This window comes from Pyxicephalus adspersus, chromosome 8, assembly GCF_032062135.1.
Source record: "Pyxicephalus adspersus chromosome 8, UCB_Pads_2.0, whole genome shotgun sequence".
NCBI lineage: Eukaryota > Metazoa > Chordata > Amphibia > Anura > Pyxicephalidae > Pyxicephalus > Pyxicephalus adspersus.
Genome location: NC_092865.1, coordinates 41,370,240 through 41,390,621, shown reverse-complemented (window position 1 = coordinate 41,390,621; position 20,382 = coordinate 41,370,240). Strand labels below are relative to the sequence as shown.

Here is a 20,382-nt window from a genome sequence, read left to right as displayed (position 1 = left end):
GCAGATATCGTGCAGGATCGTTCGTCGTTCGTTTACAAACGATAATAATTGGAAGTGTGTACGTAGCATTACATAACAATGATGATCGCCATTGGATAGTACCGTGTCCTGAAGAAAACTGCAGACAGGTAAGCAAGTTTTACAGTACCAGGGACATCACCTGTCACCTGCTATAAAAATCTTGCTTGCAACTTTGTAATATAGAACTATAATTCTGCTTTCAGGTCACAAATATTGAAAATAGTTCAGTAGCAGAAAATGATAACCAAGACACCTAAACCTAACAAGATACAAGTAATGTGCTATAAGCTACATATAATTTCTAGCTTTGTCCTTTACAAATCTTCTGAAAAATAGTTCTGCACTTGATCACATGAGTTCTGCAAATGATCACATTTACAAACGCAAACATAAAATCATGTGACTTAGGCTACATACACACGTGCAATAATTATTGTTGGAAACAAACGATTAATGACAAATATTCGTTAACAAAAAAAGTGCACAACGACTAGTCAACGACACCGATGAACAAGGAATCTCGCTGGAAAAGAACGAGCGTCCTAATGGATCTGATTGGGAGACAATCGCTCGCTATCTATTGTGTGATCGTGGATTGTTCTGTGATACACTTTCTCCGGTACACGTCACTTCCTGCATCGTTCAAACGATCATATTGAACGCGTGTACATTATTGGTGGATTATATTTAAACGATTGTATTGTTAGAGCATGTACAGAATCGTGCACAATACAATCATTCGAAATAATCGTGAATAATCGTTGATCTGTCGTTAATCGTTCATTTTCTAACGACAATTATTGCACGTGTGTACGTAGCCCAAGGACCTGTGTCCATGGGTTTTTACTTCAAATCTATAGGGATGTAAAATGGTTTAGAGGAATGTTGACTGCAGGTCAGAGGTCTCTGGCAATGAATTGTAAGTGATGTGAAGCTGAAACTGATAGCGCTGCCATAGATCTATACACTAGGAAGGGGAGGGCGGTGTAAGGTACAGCACAGTATTCTGCAATGGGAACACATGGGAAATCTCTATTTACATGATATATATATATTTATGTATAGTACATACCACAAACATTATGTCGTGGTAGCTACTCACCTCTCTTACATCTCCCTGGATTATCATAATAATATTAATAATAATAAGGTGATCATCTAAATTTGTATGAATCCCATCACTGGTCTGCAGAACAGATCTGACATTTGGGTAAATCATTGATATTGACAAACCAGTTCCATCTCATACAATCCTGGTCAGGCTCTATGACAATCTGTGCAATGATTTCCCATGAAAGCTGCATTACAGCACCGATCACAGAGGAACAAGGGGAATGATCGGTGTCAGCACCCGGCCCATGTCACAATGCAGGCTGCACGACCTCCAGGGCAGCGCCATATGCGATCAGATGAAGCAGAGCAGACATTTCTAGGCTGCTGTATACAATGTATCGCTCCATTCATTTCCGTTATGGAAAGCACCAGCCAATCTACAGAGCAACCCAAGTCACGTGGTATTCAGAGGGCCACTAATCTTCAAACAACAGCGACTCCTAGCGACATGTTGTTAGACATTGCAGCTTTGCTGGGAATATTGCTGTGCTGCCTCTGCTCCTATGATGAGGAGTACAGCAGACATCTTCATGATCAAATCTTGTACCTGAGGGACTTGCAGTGACACACTTCTGTGTCTGTAGCCCACATGCTAAGTTTTCTGAATGACCTGGCAATTATGCTGCAATTATGCAGACTTAAAGCGGAACTAAACTAAAAACAAAAAAATGACACCTTTAATCTTACCTCTTTGATGGCGCTGGTCCTTGCGATTCGTTCTCACGTCGCCCTCAGATTTCTCTGCTCTCTGGCTCCCCGCCATCTTCTGTCTTCTCTTCCAGTCTTCATGCTATGTCACTGCACCTGTGTAGTGGGAAATCGGGCATGGGCAGAAGGCGCAGAGCCTCACGGGATGCATGACATAAGTATCCTCAGTAGCTCTGTGCTCCTATTACGTCATGACAGTATTGCACCATTTTTGGGTGTTGCAAAAAAAAAAAAATTTTACTTTATTTATAAGGGTTGTCTACCCCTCTTTGTAAAGTACAATTGTTGAGTTTAGGTCTGCTTTAACAGTAATAAATGCATAGTGTCTACTGCACACCTTTGCTTCAGGCCTGGAGGGACAGTCAGTGTCAGACCTTCAGCACAGTCTACATTATGGTCCATCGCTTCTGACCCTAGTGCAGAACTAAATGACAAATCTTTAGTGCAGACATCAATCACAAACACCTGAATAAAGACCTCAGTAAAGGTGCGTACACACTTCCAATTTTTATCGTTCCAATCGAACGACAAACGATCGATTGGGCAAAAAATCGTTCGTAAAAAAGTAACCAACGACGCCGACGAACGAGGAAACTCGTTGGAAACGAACGACCGGACCGGCGGATCGGACGACGATCGTTGAACATCGTTCGTGTGTACGGTCGTTCGTTGATCGTCCATGTTCAGAGCATGCGTGATGAACGAACGTCCGTTCACTTTCCTGTCGTGCACATAGTTCCTCTATCGCTCAAACGATCGTATCTATTGTGTGTACAATATCTACGAACGATCGTGTCGTTATCTCTATGTGCAGGATCGGTGCTATACGATCGTTCGTAGATATCGTGCAGGATCGTTCGTCGTTCGTTTTCCAACGATAATAATTGGAAGTGTGTACGTAGCTTAACAGACAGCCAGGAAAGATCTTAGTAACTGGCCTCCAGGAAGCCGATTACCTACTTAATTCTGCTTCTTAAAGCCACTGCCGCTACCACCAATCTCTGTTGTGCCTGTCCTCCCCTGATAGACTAGTTGTCAGAGGACAAGGAAATCATCCCTAGAAGGTATCAGATATTGATACAGAATACAGTGGTACCCCTGTATAAGTCCGCTTTGGAATAAGTCCAACTTGGTATTGACTCCTGTCTGGACACAAAAAAAATTTGCTTGGTATACAACCTTTGTGCTAGAACTTGTATGGGTCAAAATGAGTCATAACACCATGCGCTACCCTTATTTACCTCTCTCGAGACAAAGCCACGACTGCCCACGAGTGTCAGTATGCCAGTTACTACCATTCAGTGAACAACCCGCGCTATAACTCTCTGTGAATTACATAACATCTCCTCCTCCTCCCTTCTCAGCGCCGTCCTAGTAGGCACTCGACTCTTCTCAGCAAGGTAAAATGAGGGTAAATTTTTATTTATTTCATCTAATTGCTTTTGTATTTATGTATTTTAGTATTAGGCAGTGTTTAAATTATTTTACATAACCATAGCCCTGCTTGCACATGACTAGATTTGTCAGCTGAACTTCACCTCATTTACTAAACAAAATAAAAATCCCCTTGCATGGTGTCTAAATGGCCCAAACCTTTTTTAGTAAATCATATTGTGGAGATCAGATATGACAACCAGGTGTAACTGCACACAACAAGCTAAATATTAATCTATGCCAAACCTCCTGTTGTCTCAGGTTCTTACACCCCAAGCTATTCATTAACCTAACCCCAGATTTCTGTTATCATGAAGACCTTGCCAAGATGACCTTCTGTTCAAACCAAACATCATAATGGGGAGGAAAAGTGTTTTTGAATGTGGCATTGTTGGTGGTGCCAAGCGGGCGGGACTGAGTATTTCAGAAACATATGCTCTGCTGCAATTTCTCACACACAATTATAAAGAGAAAAAGAAAGGCAAATATCCAGTGAGTGACAGTTTTCTGGGTAAAATAAATGCCTTGCTGATGCCAGAAATTTTGAAAAGGGAACATTGCCTGGTTTAATGAGAATCTATTTCTTCTACGACATTCGGAGAGTAGAGTCAGAATTTGGGGTCAACAACATGAAAGCATGGATTCTGCCTTGTATTACCAGTTCAGGTTGGTGGTGGTTTAATGGTGTAGGGAATAAGATATAGGTGTAACTTATTAAAATTGAAAAGAATCCAAATAAGTCCAGGAGGATCGCTGTTTGTAGAAAAAAAACATTTGTAGCCAGATTATCTTAAGGTAACTCACGATTTTTTATTGTGCATTTGCCACCTTCAATTGGGGTGGGTATAGTTCTCATACAATTATCAAAGTTCAGAAAAAGCTACCCTACCGCAGACTAGCATGTGAATTATTGATTACACAAACCTTTGATGCTTGGTGTGACCAACCTTTGCTGATGTGGCAATGTAAGACTCTATATGTGTGTATCAGAGGAATCATGGGCCCCTTAACTAGGTAATTTTTCGGAGGTAACTTTAAGGTAGTCCCAAAGGCATCAGTTATTTTGAGCTAAAAGGGTATTACCGTGGGGATCATGCATAAACTGCCATCTAGAAAATATTAAAGGATAACAATCACATGCATCTGATTATTAAAAACTATATTATGATCCCTGTGTGTGAATGAGGGACCAAATTTTTTAATTTGACCCCCAAACAGAAAATGTTGGTATGTATCTACAACAATAGGATCTTCTTCCCAACCCATTTGAAACTCCAGCAGCATGTGGCTATTACTCAGCACATTTTGCTTAAAAAGCTGGAATAACTCAGCAATAACATCTGCTATGAGACATTGATTTATTGGTTTCCTGTTTCAGTGTTTGTGCAGATTTATTTAGCTCCATGGGAACAGCACTCTGCCACTCCCGCAAGCTGAGAGAGGTTGAAGTTGTAAAACTTTTCGAAGCGAAGGAAAATAACATCAAAATGAAAGCATGACATTGCAGAGATTTGTAGGAAGAGACTCTGTTGTTCTTCCCATTAATCATCAAAAATGGAACTTCTGCTGACAAAACTTTATTTTATCTTACCAATAACATAAGAATCATGTATTTAACTCTATTTAATTATAAAACAACAATAGGACTTAAGTTGTTTAGAGCACAGTGCATACAGCTCCCTAAGCGACACACTGGGAACAATTGTAATAAGTTTAGGAAGAATTTGAGGGGCACAATTATACTTATTTCTAGTGTATAAGGTTGTGTTGAAAAAAATGTCAAGCATTCCAACATGCTACAGTGCAGATATGTTGGGAATTGTGAACTGCCGTGACAAGCAATGCATCACACTAATGTTTGTTTCACATCATTGCCTTAATTCAATGCAAGTTATTGCAAGATATAATGCTAATAAAACCCATGTTCCTTCTATCTGCCCCTTTCCCTTGGGTTATTCAACAACACACTGTATTGCTACCATCCATGGAGAGCATAGGCAAAATTAATAAATCACCTATAGTATGTCAAAAAGTTGTAATAAACTGTAAATTTTTAAACATATATTATTGTAAGCATTTTTGTAGTATTCCTCTTCTTTTTTCTTGAGTGGATTTTTACTAATCATATTTATGGAGAGGTAAATAATTACGTTTCTGTATTTCATTTCTGTGACCACATCATATCTTAATTCAAATAATATAAGTGATGGTTAATACCTACAATCTTTTCATGTGCCACATCCCTCATATAATTACATATGGGTTTTCCAAATGTACAAAACATTTTTTGGGATTTTTAAGGCACCAAATATTTGTAACAAATAACAAATAGATATTTGTAACAAATAGATATTTGTAACAAAGACATTCTGACAAATCAGATCTTATGTAATTATGAAATATATAGCACATTTGCTGTATGGAATTGTTCTTGCCACTATCTGTTACACATGTGGATTTCTTATCTTTTAAACCAATTAAACCAATGCCTTGGTAATTATTTTTTTAATGTATTTATTGTAAAAAATGTTACAGCCACTAGCCCCAAATTTCGCTATACTGTGGTACCTCAGTATAAGTCCGCTTTGGAATAAGTCCAACTTGGTATAAGTCCTGTATTGACACCAAAAATCTTGCTTGGTATAGAACTTTCGTGCTAGAACTTGTATGGGTCAAAATCAGTCATAACACCGCGCTCTACCCTCATTTACCTCTCTCGAGACAAAGCCACGACTGCCCACGAGTGTCAGTACGCCAGTTGCTACCATTCAGTGAACAACCCGTGCTATAACTCTCTGTGAATTACATAACATCTCCTCCTCCTCCCTTCTCAGCACCGTCCTAGTAGGCACTCAACTCTCAGCAAGGTAAATTGAGGGTACATTTTCAGCAGAGTTTAAATAATTTCATACAGCTCAATCAATGTATAATATGCCAATAACAATAGGATTTTTTTCTTTATGGGAACAGATTAATCAGTTTCCCTTTATTTCTTTTGGTAAAAAATTGTTTGGTATAAGTCCTTTTTGGTATCCAAGGATCTGGAACGGATTAGAGACTTATACCAAGGTACCACTGTATATGTATAGTAAAGACAAAAATCTGTAACTAGATCTTTAATGGGTTGGCAGCTAGACTGTTGGTCTAGGGAAAACGGAAGAATGTAAAAGGTCCTTTTCACACTTTTGCAGTGCCATATTATATGCATTTGTGTTGCCATTCATTTATTGGTGCTTTGAATGCTGCATGCATGGTTTTTAGTCTGTTATTGTGCTAATTTAAATAAGTGGGCTGCTGTAATGTATGGTACATTAGAGGTGAACCAAGCACAGGTGAACTTGTGTTGGTTGAATCCCCCACAGAGGTCCTGGGTGGTGTGAATTGGCTCTAATAGTCCTCCACCTCAGTAACCATTCACACCATACTAGTTATGTGTTTTCTGTCAAAAAAGCTATTCTTTTACCAATCTGAATAATGATCCATGCCAATGGTAGATTTTCAATCCAATATCTAGCACTGACAGAGTGACAGGCTGTCCTATTATAAGAAAAGCGATGTACATACAGCACTGTTCTGCTCCATGAAGAGGGGAGGGAGAAAACGACGGAGCGGCACCCCGCTGCGCTCTCCCCCCTTTCACTTCCATTACGATCATTGATTGTCCATCGTCTGTGGATCCGCCAGGGCAGTTGTTTGGACGATGGATGACGAGCGTTGTACACACGGAAGATTCTCGTTCGATATTGGCCCTGGACTGATTATCGGATGAGAACAATTGCACGTGTGAACCTAGCCTTGGCATTAGAGTTTTACTATTAGATTAAACAGTTACAAATGATTTGGTATTGTGAAGAAAATGCAGAAAACAGAGTGATAAAGAAATGAGGTGAAAACAAATACACAATTGTATATTTGTCTAAACAGTTCTTCTCGGACTTTTAGCAGACGTTAGGTATTCCCAGCTAACCTCTCATTTCTGCTAAGTCATGGTAAGATTCCTAAGCTCCCAGGGACTGCTCAGACTCCCCAAATCTGCATGGTCATTCTTTCATTTTACAGGGTAATTTGATGTGGTCTAAATTGCTGTTCAGATTCACCACTTTAACCTCCCACAAATTGCATGAGTGAAAGTGTTTTGTATGTGCTACTGCTGATTCATTGTCAATATGTGTTTAAGGTCAATCACAGCAAACAAAGAACTCAAGTATTGCTTCATGGTAATGCTGAGTCACTCTTGTTTTTCAGGCTCTCAGCTCAGGAATGCTGAGTCATAGTCAAATGTTCCAGGAGATGGAAGTGGGAAGTGAAAGACAGAGTTCCTGTATGTCATCTGACTTCCCTTTTATTAACTCTTTCCCCTCTTGACCTTATTATACTGGTTTATGTTGAGAATTAGATACACAAAGTTTTGCATTTTAATGTGCTTTTGGTAAGGATCTGCAGCATCTGCAGCATCTGCACAGCAAATAGAAAATTGCAAAAGGTCTCAGCAGTAAAAAGATGTGAGAGAAGACAGGAAATATATGTATTCTGTTTCTGAATGATTATTTGCCAATGATCAGTCTTAATAGGAATAATAATAAATCTATTGGTGAATTAGAAACCTAGTGAAAGTGCAGATAACCTTTTAAATTCTTATCTGTTAGACAAAAATCTGACCTCATTTGCAGCACCGGTCAGATCTACAGTTATGCAGCACAGATCAACACTTTGATTTCCTCCCTGTTGTAAGCTGTACAGGCAAGGCTACAAGTTCTGGAAGGACGAAGGTGGGAGAATGGTGCTTTAGGTCTTTCCTACATAATGGTTCACAAGTAATAGGTGAAAAATTGGTGTACACAATGAACAACACAGACTAGAGGTGGACATTGTAAAGCTAGGTACATGTGCTAGATTATTGTCGCCTGAGACAAGCGATTATGATCTTCTCAGGCAAAAATCTAGCATGTGTACAGTGATTCCCTGAATTTGTTCATAAATCCATCCTGGCAGATCAGTAAACAACTAAAGCTGCGTACACACTTGCAATTTTTGTCGTTGGAAAGGATCCTTCACGATCCTTTCCAACGTCAAGGGACTGCACGATGCATGAACGGTGCTGTACATACAGCACCGTTCATGCTCTATGGAGAGGGAAGGGGGAGAGCGACAAAGCGGCACCCTGCTGTGCGCTCTTCCCCTTCCCTTTCATTAGAATCGGTTGTCGTCCATCGTCCGTGGGATCCAGGAGGACAGTTGTTCGGACGATGGACGACACCGACTGTACACACGGCAGATTTTCGCCCGATATTTGGCCGATGCCGATTATCGGGCGATAAAAATCTGACGTGTGTACGCATATTTAGAATGGATGACAGCTGTACTTTCATATAGAAGAGAGCACAGACCCTGCATGAACAAGCTTACCTTTCTTCTCCATACATCAAAAAAAAAACTCTCACCATGGGACTCAAGTCCACATACTTCTGGAAGCTCATCCTCCTCCTCAAAAAAAAAAATAAAATAAAAATTAATCTGTTTAACCTTTTCATATATTTCTAAAAGTAATACTGATATGAAAAATAATAGAAAAAGAGGTGAAGTTTGAGTGACCTGCATACCTTCAAATTTGCTAAATACTAACTTTAGACAAATGTTTGCTTTCTAGTTTTGGAGTGGGAGGCAGTTAAAACCCTGTTATTATTTGACAGTATTTATATGGCGCTGACATATTACACAGCGCTGCACATAGTCCATAGTCACGTCCAAAGTCTTTAGTAACGTCACTAGCTGTCCCTCAAAGGAGCTCACAATCTAATGTCCCTACCATAGTCATGTGTCTTTAATACAGTCTAAGGTCAATATTTTAGGGAGAAGCCAATTAACCTAACAGCATGTTTTTGGAATGTGAGAGGACACTGGAGTACCCGGAGGAAACCCACGCAAACATGGAGAGAACCTGCAAACTCCATGCAGATCCTGGCTGAGATTTGAAGCTTTGAACCTATGCTTTTATTTCTGTCTGTCCTACTACCGGAGAGATGGACAGGGACAACAATTTACCATTTTTCCCATTCTCTTAAAATGTTTTTTTTTACTATGTTTATTTATACATCAGTGAATCTGGCATTCACTGAAACATTCCCTGGCGGAGAATCTTCCAGGGCCATGTGTTTTAATGGCAGTAATTGATTCGTCACCAGGAAATGTTTCAGTGAATGTCAGATTCACTGCTTTATAAATAGTTCCTTATGTCTCCATTGCTCCCTGTCCTGAAAGTAACCAAGGTGAAATAGAGACTCAGGCAGTAATAAAAACCGAGGCTGTAATTCTTTCCTGATCCATCTAAAAGAAATGTACAAATAGACAAGCACTGAGTGTTAAGATAATTGGCCTCTGTACAAAATCAGATTCATTTAATTGCAGTCAGCTCAAATAAAAAGACTTGTAATTAGTAGATATGCCCAGTTTTCCTCTTGCTTTAAACTTGTCCTTCAATAACAGAATAGTCTGCATAGTGTGTCATCAATAATTAGAATGTTATCATTCCTGAGAATGTCTGTAAAGTGTTGCAAAATAATGTGATACGTGCAAACAGGCATCTTACTATTAGTATACAGAAAATATTCATTAAATAGGTCAGGGTAATAGTATGACTGTAGTCCTGTGCAATGTTGCCTTTAATTTTGATGCGGAGGAGCTATATAAACATTTTATAATTGTGCAAAGAGCTGCTAATAAGGTTCTCTGTGCTGTTTCCTCTTTGTATTTATATCCCGTCCTCTTATCTCTTATCTGCTGTACAAAACTCAACCAAGAAAGAAGGAACATTGCATTGTGCACAAACCCTAACTTTGTACCAGAAACTGTCTATGGGATGCGCACATGGCATTTTCTGTAAATCACACTCTGAAAGCAGATTCCCCTGTTAATTCAGTCAAACTTAATATAAAGCTTTAATACAAGAATAAGGGTAAATGTCAATGGGTGTTGTTTTTTATGTTTATTTTGCTATTCAAATTTATTTGCATTTAAATAGCCAACATGTTTGTGTTTGGTATGTAAATAGATGTACAAAGTAATTTAATGTTTGAATGGCAAACATAGCATTTCACAAACAGGCTGCAATTGACTTGCTTTACCTTTAGTTCAGGCGCACCTCAGTAGGACATGCTTTCAAAACATCCTAAGGAGGTCAATCACCTAGGGCCCGATTTAATAAAAGCTCCCCAAGAAGAGATAATAGACTGTCATGGGTGAACCTAGATTATCCAGCAAACCTATTATAGAATTCTTAAAAATTTGTTATTAGTTGTCAAATGGTTTCAGGATTCATTCCACGGTTGCTGGATCACCCAGGTTCTCCCATGTTAGTCTCTGATCTAATATATTACTGTTAATGATCTCTTAAGTTTGTAAATGATAATATAATATACCATTATTGATTTATATATTAAACTTTTTTATGTTTTTTTGTATATTGGTATATATATGTTAATTATATATAAATGTTGATTGATGTTTTTCCTTTAGTGTTATGGGGGACTTATCTGAAGCTTTGAAAGATGCAACAAAGGAGGTCCATCAGCAAGCAGAGGACACAGAGTTCATGAGGAATTTTCAGAAAGGACAGGTCACATTAAATGAGTTCAAGGTAATGTTTTTCTGGTTTAAATGTTTCATAAAAACATTTTCTATTATCTCGTTAATAATAACAAATGATAAACTTGTGGAGACATATAATTAGTTTAACATTTTTACACTTGAGATATATAATAAATGTGAAATCTTCCTGATCCTTTATCTAATATTCTGACCTTCTCTTTTATAGCTCGTGATGTCGTCCTTATACTTTGTGTATGAGGCCCTAGAGGAAGAGATTGAGCGCAACAAAGAAAATCCAGTATTCTCTCCACTCTATTTCCCACTGGAACTCCATCGCAAAAGTGCTTTGGAAAAGGATCTTGAATACTTCTATGGACCACAATGGAGAAAAAAGATTCTTTTCCCACAATCCACAAAAAATTATGTTGAGAGGCTTCAACATGTCGGTCGTAAGGAACCAGAGTTGCTGGTGGCCCATGCATACACAAGATATTTAGGCGACCTTTCAGGTGGTCAGGTTCTCAAAAAAATTGCACAGAAAGCTCTCCAGCTTCCAGCCACTGGGGAAGGACTGGCCTTTTTCACTTTTGACCATGTAACAAATGCAACAAAGTTCAAACAGCTATATCGCTCCAGAATGAACTCCCTAGATATTGACAGTTCGAAGAAACAAAGGATCTTAGAAGAAGCAAAGACGGCATTTTTACTGAATGTAAAGGTATGTGCTTCCCTATGTTTTTGGATTTGCATTTTTTGAGTAATATTTTTTTCAAACTTAATGAATATATAAATAATTTAGTAGTACTACTGTACACCTTCTTCTAAATTAGGAAAAACTGTAACTGTTATCATATAACTAATTTATTGTATTGTTTTTTTTAGGTATTTGAGGAATTACAAACATTATCCACAACACAGAATGGTCATTTAACAAGTGAAGCTCCAACATTAAGAAAAAGAGTACCCAAAACAATACAAGGTTAGTGAATACAATTTCATTTTGAATTGATTCTTCATGCTGCAAAACAATACCAGTCTTTTATTATTAATATTGACAATAACATGCTTTTGAATATTAAGTTTTTTTTCTTTCTTTGTAGGGTGTTTAGAATTAGGTGTAGACTGATGACCATTGCTGTAGTACTAAGCTACTACTAAGCTAATATTTAAAGGCTATGTCACAATATGGCAAAATAAACCAAATTATATTTAGTGCACCTCTGGAATACATGCACATTTCAGTTTTTTTATCCCTTTAAATATGATGCAAGTACAAAAAAATAACTGTGCCCAAAATATAGTATAGTCCTACCTTCCTTTTGACATGACAGCAGAACCTTAGATTCCTAAGCAAAGGGTGTCAGTCCTATCTATTTTATTTTTGAAATAGCAGAAAGAACAGAACGTCATCAGCTCATAAGATGTCTCAGTACCATATGTGGGCTTTACTTAGAGTGATCTGCTGTTTTTTCTGTCTGCATAGAGATCTAATGATGACATCACAAGGGTCTAAAATCAGGTATATAAAGAAAGGTGAACTAGAAAAGGCACTATGGAAGCAATTTAAAGCTCAACCTAAAGTACCCTTTTACTGGTTGAAAATTAAAGGCATTTGGATATGCATATTTGTAAATAAATAGTTATTGCAAGTAATAAAGCATCCATGTAATTCATCTAAATTTCAAAAGAACATAGGATATTTTATTCAGAAAAGAATATATCATATATGCATTGTATTATAAATATAAAAAGCAATGAGCAGGCAAAGACCTATTATGTTGCAAATGTTTAACTAATATTTCTCTTTTCCACAGAAGACTCCTCCTACAGAAATCATACCTCCGAGCAGACAGTATTCTTCAATCAGTTTACTAAATGGGCTGCTATTGGTGGATGTGTTCTCTTGGCCATCATGGGACTCTACATTTTTTAATATTGAACTGTTGAAATATAAACATCTCTTTAAAATGTAGCAACTGCAGAGTTCGCACAAAACCAAAATCCAAAGAATCATGTTTAATTGTTCCAGTATATCAATATTCTGTAATGTCTAATTACTTCTCTCCTAATATTCAGTGATACAATTTATTTTTCTAATATTTTATTCAGTAATTGCTTTTTGGCAAATCATATTTTATGCTTTACAATGTCCAGTAGGGTTTCTTGTACTTCCATTAAAGAAGTCATGTACAAGATTGTGGATGGCTTCTAAACTATTGGAAAACTCAAAACAAATTTAGTATATGTGAAAATCTTGCCTTTTCGTGCAGCTCCCTAATTCTTTTGCGGGCTCAATGACAAAAGTATCAAGGAAGATTCAGACTTGTTTTGGGATCGAGTGATCCTGCACCGCTCCCCTCAGCTGGCACCTTGCCATCACTCGATCACTTGCATCGTTGTGCTGGTTCTTAAAAAACAAGCATTTGTACATTTGACATATTCCAGTAGTGAGTGGTAATAGTACTTCTCACTGTCATTCCCCCATTCATATGGAGCTACCCCGCAAGAAGCTACATGTTGCGTCTCCTCAGAGGAAGCTGTAAATGCACCTCAACCTTATGGCCAGTGTGAGCCTTTATTGTGACTTTTTGGGTGATCTATATACATATATTATCAATTATACGCATTACTGCCTCCAATTAATGCTAAAACATTTTCATTCAAATATTTGATATAATGAATGGATATCTGTTTTAAAAGTTCACTAATAAGTTAGATTTGAAATATATATTTAACAGAGACACAACCAGAAGAAAGCCATAATTACCATAATTATATTATACAATGTAACAATTTAACACGTGGAAGAACAACTTAGGAACAAAGTTTTACAAAGTATTATTTCTGGAAACGTAACTTTATTAACTTTATGTAACTATTACAAAAATTTGAAAACATTTTTTAATTATACTGTTCTCAAAGCCTTCATCTGCCCTGTAACGTTTCTATATTTGTACACTCTTTAAATATTGTATATAATGTAAGGATATTTTGTAGCTTATTTAACAGATGTAAGTACTTATCAATCCATGTGAGTGAACTAAATGTTTTTTTACTGACTAAAGAATAAAATTGATACTAACTTTTAATAAGAAATGTCTCTGTTGTTTCTATCTTATTACTATCTATCAATAACGTTCTCCACTACTGGAGAAAATAGACTATCATGGGGGAACCTGGTTGATTCAGAAAACCTGGATTTCTTAAAAATCATTTGCAAGTAGTTGGTAAATGTTTTATATCCTGAACCAGATTCATTCCAGGTTTGCTGGATCCCACAGGTTCTCCCTTGATAGTCTATCTTCCCCAGTCTTGGAGCGTTTCTCTGTCCATTCCCAGTTACATGTCTGGGAATGCTTCGGACAGCTTGGTGGCTCAGAGGTAAGTGCTCTGACCTTTGCAGCACTACGTCCCAGGTTCAAATCTCGGCCAAGGACAGTATCTGCATGGAGGTTGCAGGTTCTCCCTGTGTTTGTGTGGGTTTTCTCTGGGTGCTCTGGTTTCCTCCCACATCCCAAAAACATGCAGTTAGATTAAATGGCTATCCCTGCCCAAAAAAAAAAAATTAGACTGTGTTAAAGACATATGACTGATGTTATTACATTGTGAGCTCCTTTGAGGGACAGCTAGTGACACGACTATGGAGTTTTTGCAGTGCTACGTATTATATTGGTGCTATATAAATACTCAGTAATAATAATGTCTACAGTCTGATCATTTCTTGTAACCTGCTCATAGTTTTAGAGCCATCTCTTTTAGCATGCCCAAATTACTTAAAGCAAAACCAAACCCAGTTTATTCTCTCGATTTCTTTTACCTTCTGGATGCTGCCATCTTCCTCAGGCACATTACATGACCACAAGTGAAACTGTGTAATAGAACAAAAAAAAGGAACAATGAATCTATTGGGGTAAAAGCTAATCTTGAGGAAGAATGAACATCAGCTTCACATGCGGTTTACCAAAGATGAATGTGCGGGGTGATAAAGAGGGAGAAAAACATTGTGTGGCAAAAAAAAATCTGAAAAACAGAAAATAAAGGGAACCTTAGGATTTAGGCTATGTACACACGTGCAATAATTGTCATTGGAAACGATCTTTCACAATCCTTTCCAACAACAAAAGACTGCATGATGCATGAACAAGCTCTGTACATACAGCACCATTATGTTCTATGGAGAGGGGAGGGGGGAGAACGATGAAGCAACATCTGCTCTCTCCCCTTCTCTTTCATTACGATCCGTCCTCATCTGTCGGTCGTGGAACCGCCAGAACGATGAGGAATGTACACACTCCAGATTCTCATCCGATATCAGCCCTGAGCCGATTATCAATCGAGAATCATCTGACGTGTGTACGTGTAGACAGTGACGGGGAAATGGGATAAAAAAATGCCAGGGTAGCCCATTCAAAGTCATGTTTAATCACAAAGTTCTTTATTAGGCTTAGTCTACATGGACTGTTTCCCTAGTGCTTAACCTGAGGCTTTTAAAGCCATGTTTGAAATCCCCATACATTCCAATGAGCTGATCTACATGAGGACGTTTCGTTCAGGCACGTTTATAAGCTTTATCTTAAAAGTAGGGAAAACACAGGAAAACTCTTAAAAACGCTCACAATAAACTCAATGGAGACTTTTACAAGCGTTTTTAAGCTTTTTATGAAAGCTTCTATTGAAAACAATGGGGCTTTTATAAGCATTTTTAACAGGACTTTGAAATCTGGAAGCCCCCCTAGAGGAGCCCCTATTAAAGGAGACTCCCAGATCTCCACCACCCACCCTGAGAATGAGTACAAGGTTAAAGGGTTAAAATGTGTAAAAAATAGGACGAGGCTTTAATGTTAAATTATTTTAATAAATGTGTGCATATTTGTGTAACTAAACTTTTTTTTTTTACAGGTTATCCCAGTGACAGGATGATTCCCATGGCTGCAATCATGACATGAACAAAGCCATGGGACTCCTCCTGACAGTGAGGGATCCCCGGGCACTAGGGAAAAAATGAGGAAAAGGCTCCCCATTCACCTCTAGTGCTTTCTGATTGGCTGAGGTTTTCAGTTTTCCAGCCATTCAGCACTAGACATGAATGGGGAGACTTGTCCCTTTTCATCTCTAGTGCTCTGTGATTGGCTGAGAAATAGGAAACCCTCATGGCAGTTCAAGCATCATCAGGATTTCCCTTTCCTCAGCCAATCAGGGAACTGAGCAATAAGTGGAGCTCTGCTCGGCTCCCCTAATTGCTCCTGCATCCCTAAAGGAGCTGTAGTATGTGCTAGAGATACAGAACACATGTCACAGCTCCTCGTCCGAATGACCATCCAGGCGGATCCACGGACAATGGACAACGAACAATCCTAATGCTAGTGAAGTGGGAGAGTGCACAGCAGGGTGCTGCTCTGTCGTTCTGCCCTCCCCTCTCCATAGAGCAGAACGGTGCTGTATGTAGAGCACTCGTTCATGCATCGTGCAGTCATTAGTAGTTAGAAAGGATCATGAAAGATCTTTTCCAATGATAATTAATGCACGTGTGGACCCAGCCTAAGACCAAACATGAAATGATAGTTATCAAAGTCCAACTATTTGATGCTATTAAATATAGCAGTTAAAGAAAATACACAGTTAAGGTCATACTTACCTAAAAGAGGATCTGAAAAATAAACAAATAACATAAAACAATGGGAAGAGACTGGGTATTGGGGGAGCGGGGTGACCGTTGAAATGGTTGAAACAATACAGAAGCGTACGGCTCGGTAAAGGTTGTCTGATAAGACTACACTGACGCCACGCTGCGCCTCCCTTGTTTTCCATCTCTAGTACAGATCGTGAATTTCGTGCAACATAAAGACGAACATTGTCATTCAGAATATAAGAATTTATTAAAATATTATTTTTGGCTTTATTATTTTATGGTTTTTAATATTAATAAAACATAAAAATTGCAAATAATGTCTACATTTTTCAGTTGACCACTGCTCCATAGAACTCAGAGAAATACAAGGCCTGTATGTGTGGTATGAGGAGCAGAGGCATTCACTTCCACACAGGCACAGACCTTCATGTCATTACATTTTATAGGGATGTTATACAGTTCATATTGGCCATATATACAGGCTTTCACCAGGAATACATATACATTAAGGTGAATGTAACCAGAGAACCCGCTCGCGCCACACACAGCCCCGCCTGGCTCCTATGAATGTCTGTGACGTGGCAGAGTGGCGGGAGAGGCGGAAGTTGTGCCGGTGCTCGGAGAAGGGCGAAAGTTGTGCCGGTGCTCGGAGAAGGGCGAAAGTTGTGCCGGTGCTCGGAGAAGGGCGGACATGGCTGGCTGGGCCGGCTTCTCAGATGATGAACTCCGGAGGCTGAAATTGCACAAAGGTACAAAAGCCCCGCGCTGGGGTCACTTGTGCTGCTTTACCACAGAGCAGGGCAGGTCTACTGACTGCATTGTACATAGCAGAGGGATCAATACACCGGCCGTACATGGGTTATATATAGCAGTGTCCTCTATTCATTCCTCTGCCCCCTTATCTGATTTCAAAGTACTAAACTTCATTGTTTTATTTACATACTTTAATTACATACTAAAGTTTTTTATGCTTTGAAAAGTAAAGAGAATCAGTAGAGGAAGTGATGGGAAATCTCCCCAATTTTTCTCCTGGCATGGTGACATTTCATGGCCTCAGAAAAATGGAACTAATGTACTAAAGGAGTTGTTATTATTCACTGCAATGATTAGATAGTGTGAAATCTGCCAGCCAATGATCTGGGATTTGCTACTCACATGACTGCAATAGTCTGAGGGAAGTAAATCTGGCTTAAGGCTAGGTACACAGTGCAATAATTATTGTTAGAAAATTAATGACAGATTCACAATTATTTTGAACGTTCGTATAGTGCAGGATTCTGTACATGCTGTAACGATACGATCATATATAATCCACCAATAATGTACACACACATGAGATATGATTGTTTGAACAACACAGGAAGTTATGTGTACCAGAGGAAGTGTACCGCAGAACAATCCACAATCATTGAACCGTACACACAATAGATAGCGGACGATGGTTGCGCAATCGGATCTGCCGGAAGGGTCATTCGTTTGCAGAGACATTCCTCATTCAACCGTGTCGCTGGCCAGTCGTCACTTTTATTTTTTTATTGATTATTGGACGGTCAGTCGTTAGTCATTAGTTTCCAGTGATAATTATTGCACGTGTGTAGGTAGCCTAGTCATGTCCAGCCCCCTAGGAGCAGGGAATGGTCTCCTGCAGAGGGGGTCATTATGAAAATAGAGCCCCCCCTTCACTTCCAGAAGCCTGGACAATCACATCTTAGTTTCCTACATTGCAGTTTGGCTGCCAATTCAAAATTCTAGGGTTGTCTCTACCCTGACACCCGCAAATTTCACAAACATAATATCACACTGAGAAAGCTGGAGTCATCATTGGTGAAAGAGGATACAGGGAACCCCCCAGCATTGTCATCAAAAACCCAAAATCTGCTTTCAAAATGGGTTTCAGTGGTAATATTATAACTCTTAGCATTGGCATCTGTGACCACAATACTGCCCGCCGGTGTCGCTGACAACAATACTGCCCCCCAGTGTTGGTGTGCCACACACAGCTACCTCTTGGTGCACATTTAACCCAATTAGGTAATCACTTGATCACATGCTCCACACGGCACTGTGCTTGTCAATATTTTTATTGAGATAAAGGGGGTCCCTTTTAGCTGGGCGCACCACGTGGCACAATCAGTTACCACCCAGATGTTTTTGAGTGGTTACTGAACAGTTGGGTCACAATACAGTGGCTGCCACCAGCCTAAAATTACTTCCCACCCAGCTTAAAGTCTGGGCTGAGTATCGATAAACATACAATATTCAAAAAGAAAGGGTGAATGGGGAAGGGGATGTAGTCCTCGTCTCTGAGAAAACGGTTCTCCTGAATTTCTATTGCTGCTTTGTTACATCCAAACAAAATGTATATTTACAGAGGAACTAAGCAAAGATGAATGCCCTGGGCTCCTGAGGACATCAGATAGGATTTGTGGGGCTCATTTTGGTCGTGACTTGTAGCATTCTATCCTGAGCAAACTGATGTTTAGAGGCCTGGTGTGGACATTGATCTCAATGTATGGATCATCATAACCCCGGTGAAGCACAATACCTGGATCCCCAGGGTTGCACAGTGTACTCTAGGTGTACAATATTTTACTATACTTGTTACCAAACAACTTTATTTTATTTCAGATTTACATTTCACAGATGTATCACAGAATCAAAAACAAACAAGCTGTCCTCCTGAAGCATTCCTAAGCCGCCCCCAACCTTCTGCCAAGAAAAACGTCCAGGAGCCGACTCAAGGCAAGAAAAATCTTCAAGGACAAACTCAGAAAATGGCTGCGAAGAACCAAAGCAAAGCAACAGATCGTTCAGAGTCCAAACTGAAGATGGGCCAGAGTGCAACTCCAATGTCCAGCTCACCTAAAGAGCAGAAACCCTCAGAAGCACCAATAACGGAGAACAAGGACAACAAATCAGAGACACAGAGCGTGAAAATTGAAGAACCAGATGAGCGGCAATTAAAAATGGAAATGGAACTGTTAGTAAGTCTTTCTTTTCTTTTAGTCACCAGTGAAGTTTATTCAGTTAGTGTAGCCGTATTGTTTTTATGTTGTATTTGTTTTGCTTTATGTATACGCAGGATAAGAGTCAGGATTCATCCTTGTATGATAAAGCAATCTGCCACGGGCTTAACCTCTCCAATTCAAGTGAATGAGAGAAATTGTGGCCCTGTGCACATGGCTTCAGCAGAGTGACACGTTGTCTTCCGCAACTGTGGTCGTGTGCAAATCTTATTGCATGCTTTGTGCTTTGCATCTTGACCTATGCCACCACCTTGAGGAATTATTGTGTGCGCTACTGTGCGTGCTTTGTACATTCTAACTTTATACCAGGATGTCTTGTGCTTGTTATGCTGGTACCAGGATAAAAATGGTGTCATGAAAGACATCAGGCATTGTTAAAGCAAATAAGAAAGCAAGTCATCGCTGAACTGCATTGAAGTGTGTTTACTTTTAAAGATATATGAAAAAATTATGATTGTGTTTTTTTTTTTTGATTTGTCACGTATCAGAGGAAGTTCCTTTTAAATACAGTAATATAGATTGTTAGAGTGTTTGCATGAAGTTGTATCTTTTAATCACAATTTTGGTTTTAGTTGGTATTGAATCTAAACTCCGGACAAACCGGTAAGTACACACGCTTTACTAGATACACCGGTTTAACTGATTGTTAATGCAAATATCTAATCACCCTTAATATGCAAGCAACTCAATGAATTTAGTCAAGTAGACATTGTCAGATTGAGCTGCTGAAATGCAAACCGAGTGTAAGAATGGGGAAGGTAATTTAACCACACTAGTATTACTAATTCTGTGCAAATTTCTTTTTTTGCATGGAAATTTATTGTACATTGTAGGCTGTAATTCTTAGACATAACTCGATATTTAATA

The 20,382-nt window shown here is 38.9% G+C and overlaps 3 protein-coding genes across 5 annotated transcripts in view; 2 read left to right on the top strand and 1 right to left on the bottom strand.

Moving 5' to 3' along the window:
• The window catches only part of FOXRED2 (FAD dependent oxidoreductase domain containing 2), a 14,701-nt gene extending 13,217 nt beyond the window's left edge, over window positions 1-1,484 (bottom strand). For both annotated transcript variants that reach the window (XM_072420166.1, XM_072420164.1), the window contains exon 1: window positions 1,124-1,484. The gene's annotated coding sequence lies outside the window, so the exon portion shown is untranslated. The remainder of the gene's footprint in view (window positions 1-1,123) is intronic.
• Window positions 1,485-10,578: 9,094 nt separating this feature from the next.
• HMOX1 (heme oxygenase 1) lies at window positions 10,579-13,956 on the top strand. 2 transcript variants are annotated; one of them, XM_072420163.1, is made up of 4 exons: window positions 10,579-10,909; window positions 11,087-11,578; window positions 11,743-11,839; window positions 12,678-13,956. In XM_072420163.1, exons 1-4 carry the CDS (start codon window positions 10,793-10,795, stop codon window positions 12,791-12,793), a joined length of 822 nt encoding a protein of 273 aa, XP_072276264.1. In that variant the 5' UTR covers window positions 10,579-10,792; the 3' UTR covers window positions 12,794-13,956. The 2 variants fall into 2 exon arrangements, with proteins under 2 accessions (XP_072276264.1, XP_072276263.1); XM_072420162.1 differs by having other exon boundaries at window positions 10,759-10,909; window positions 12,675-13,956.
• A 2,777-nt stretch (window positions 13,957-16,733) lies between these two features.
• GORAB (golgin, RAB6 interacting) overlaps window positions 16,734-20,382 on the top strand; it is an 11,257-nt gene continuing 7,608 nt past the window's right edge. Inside the window, exons 1-2 of the mRNA XM_072420161.1 lie at window positions 16,734-17,238; window positions 19,133-19,469. Coding sequence (XP_072276262.1) covers window positions 17,181-17,238; window positions 19,133-19,469 — 395 coding nt within the window. The 5' untranslated portion in view covers window positions 16,734-17,180. The remainder of the gene's footprint in view (window positions 17,239-19,132; window positions 19,470-20,382) is intronic.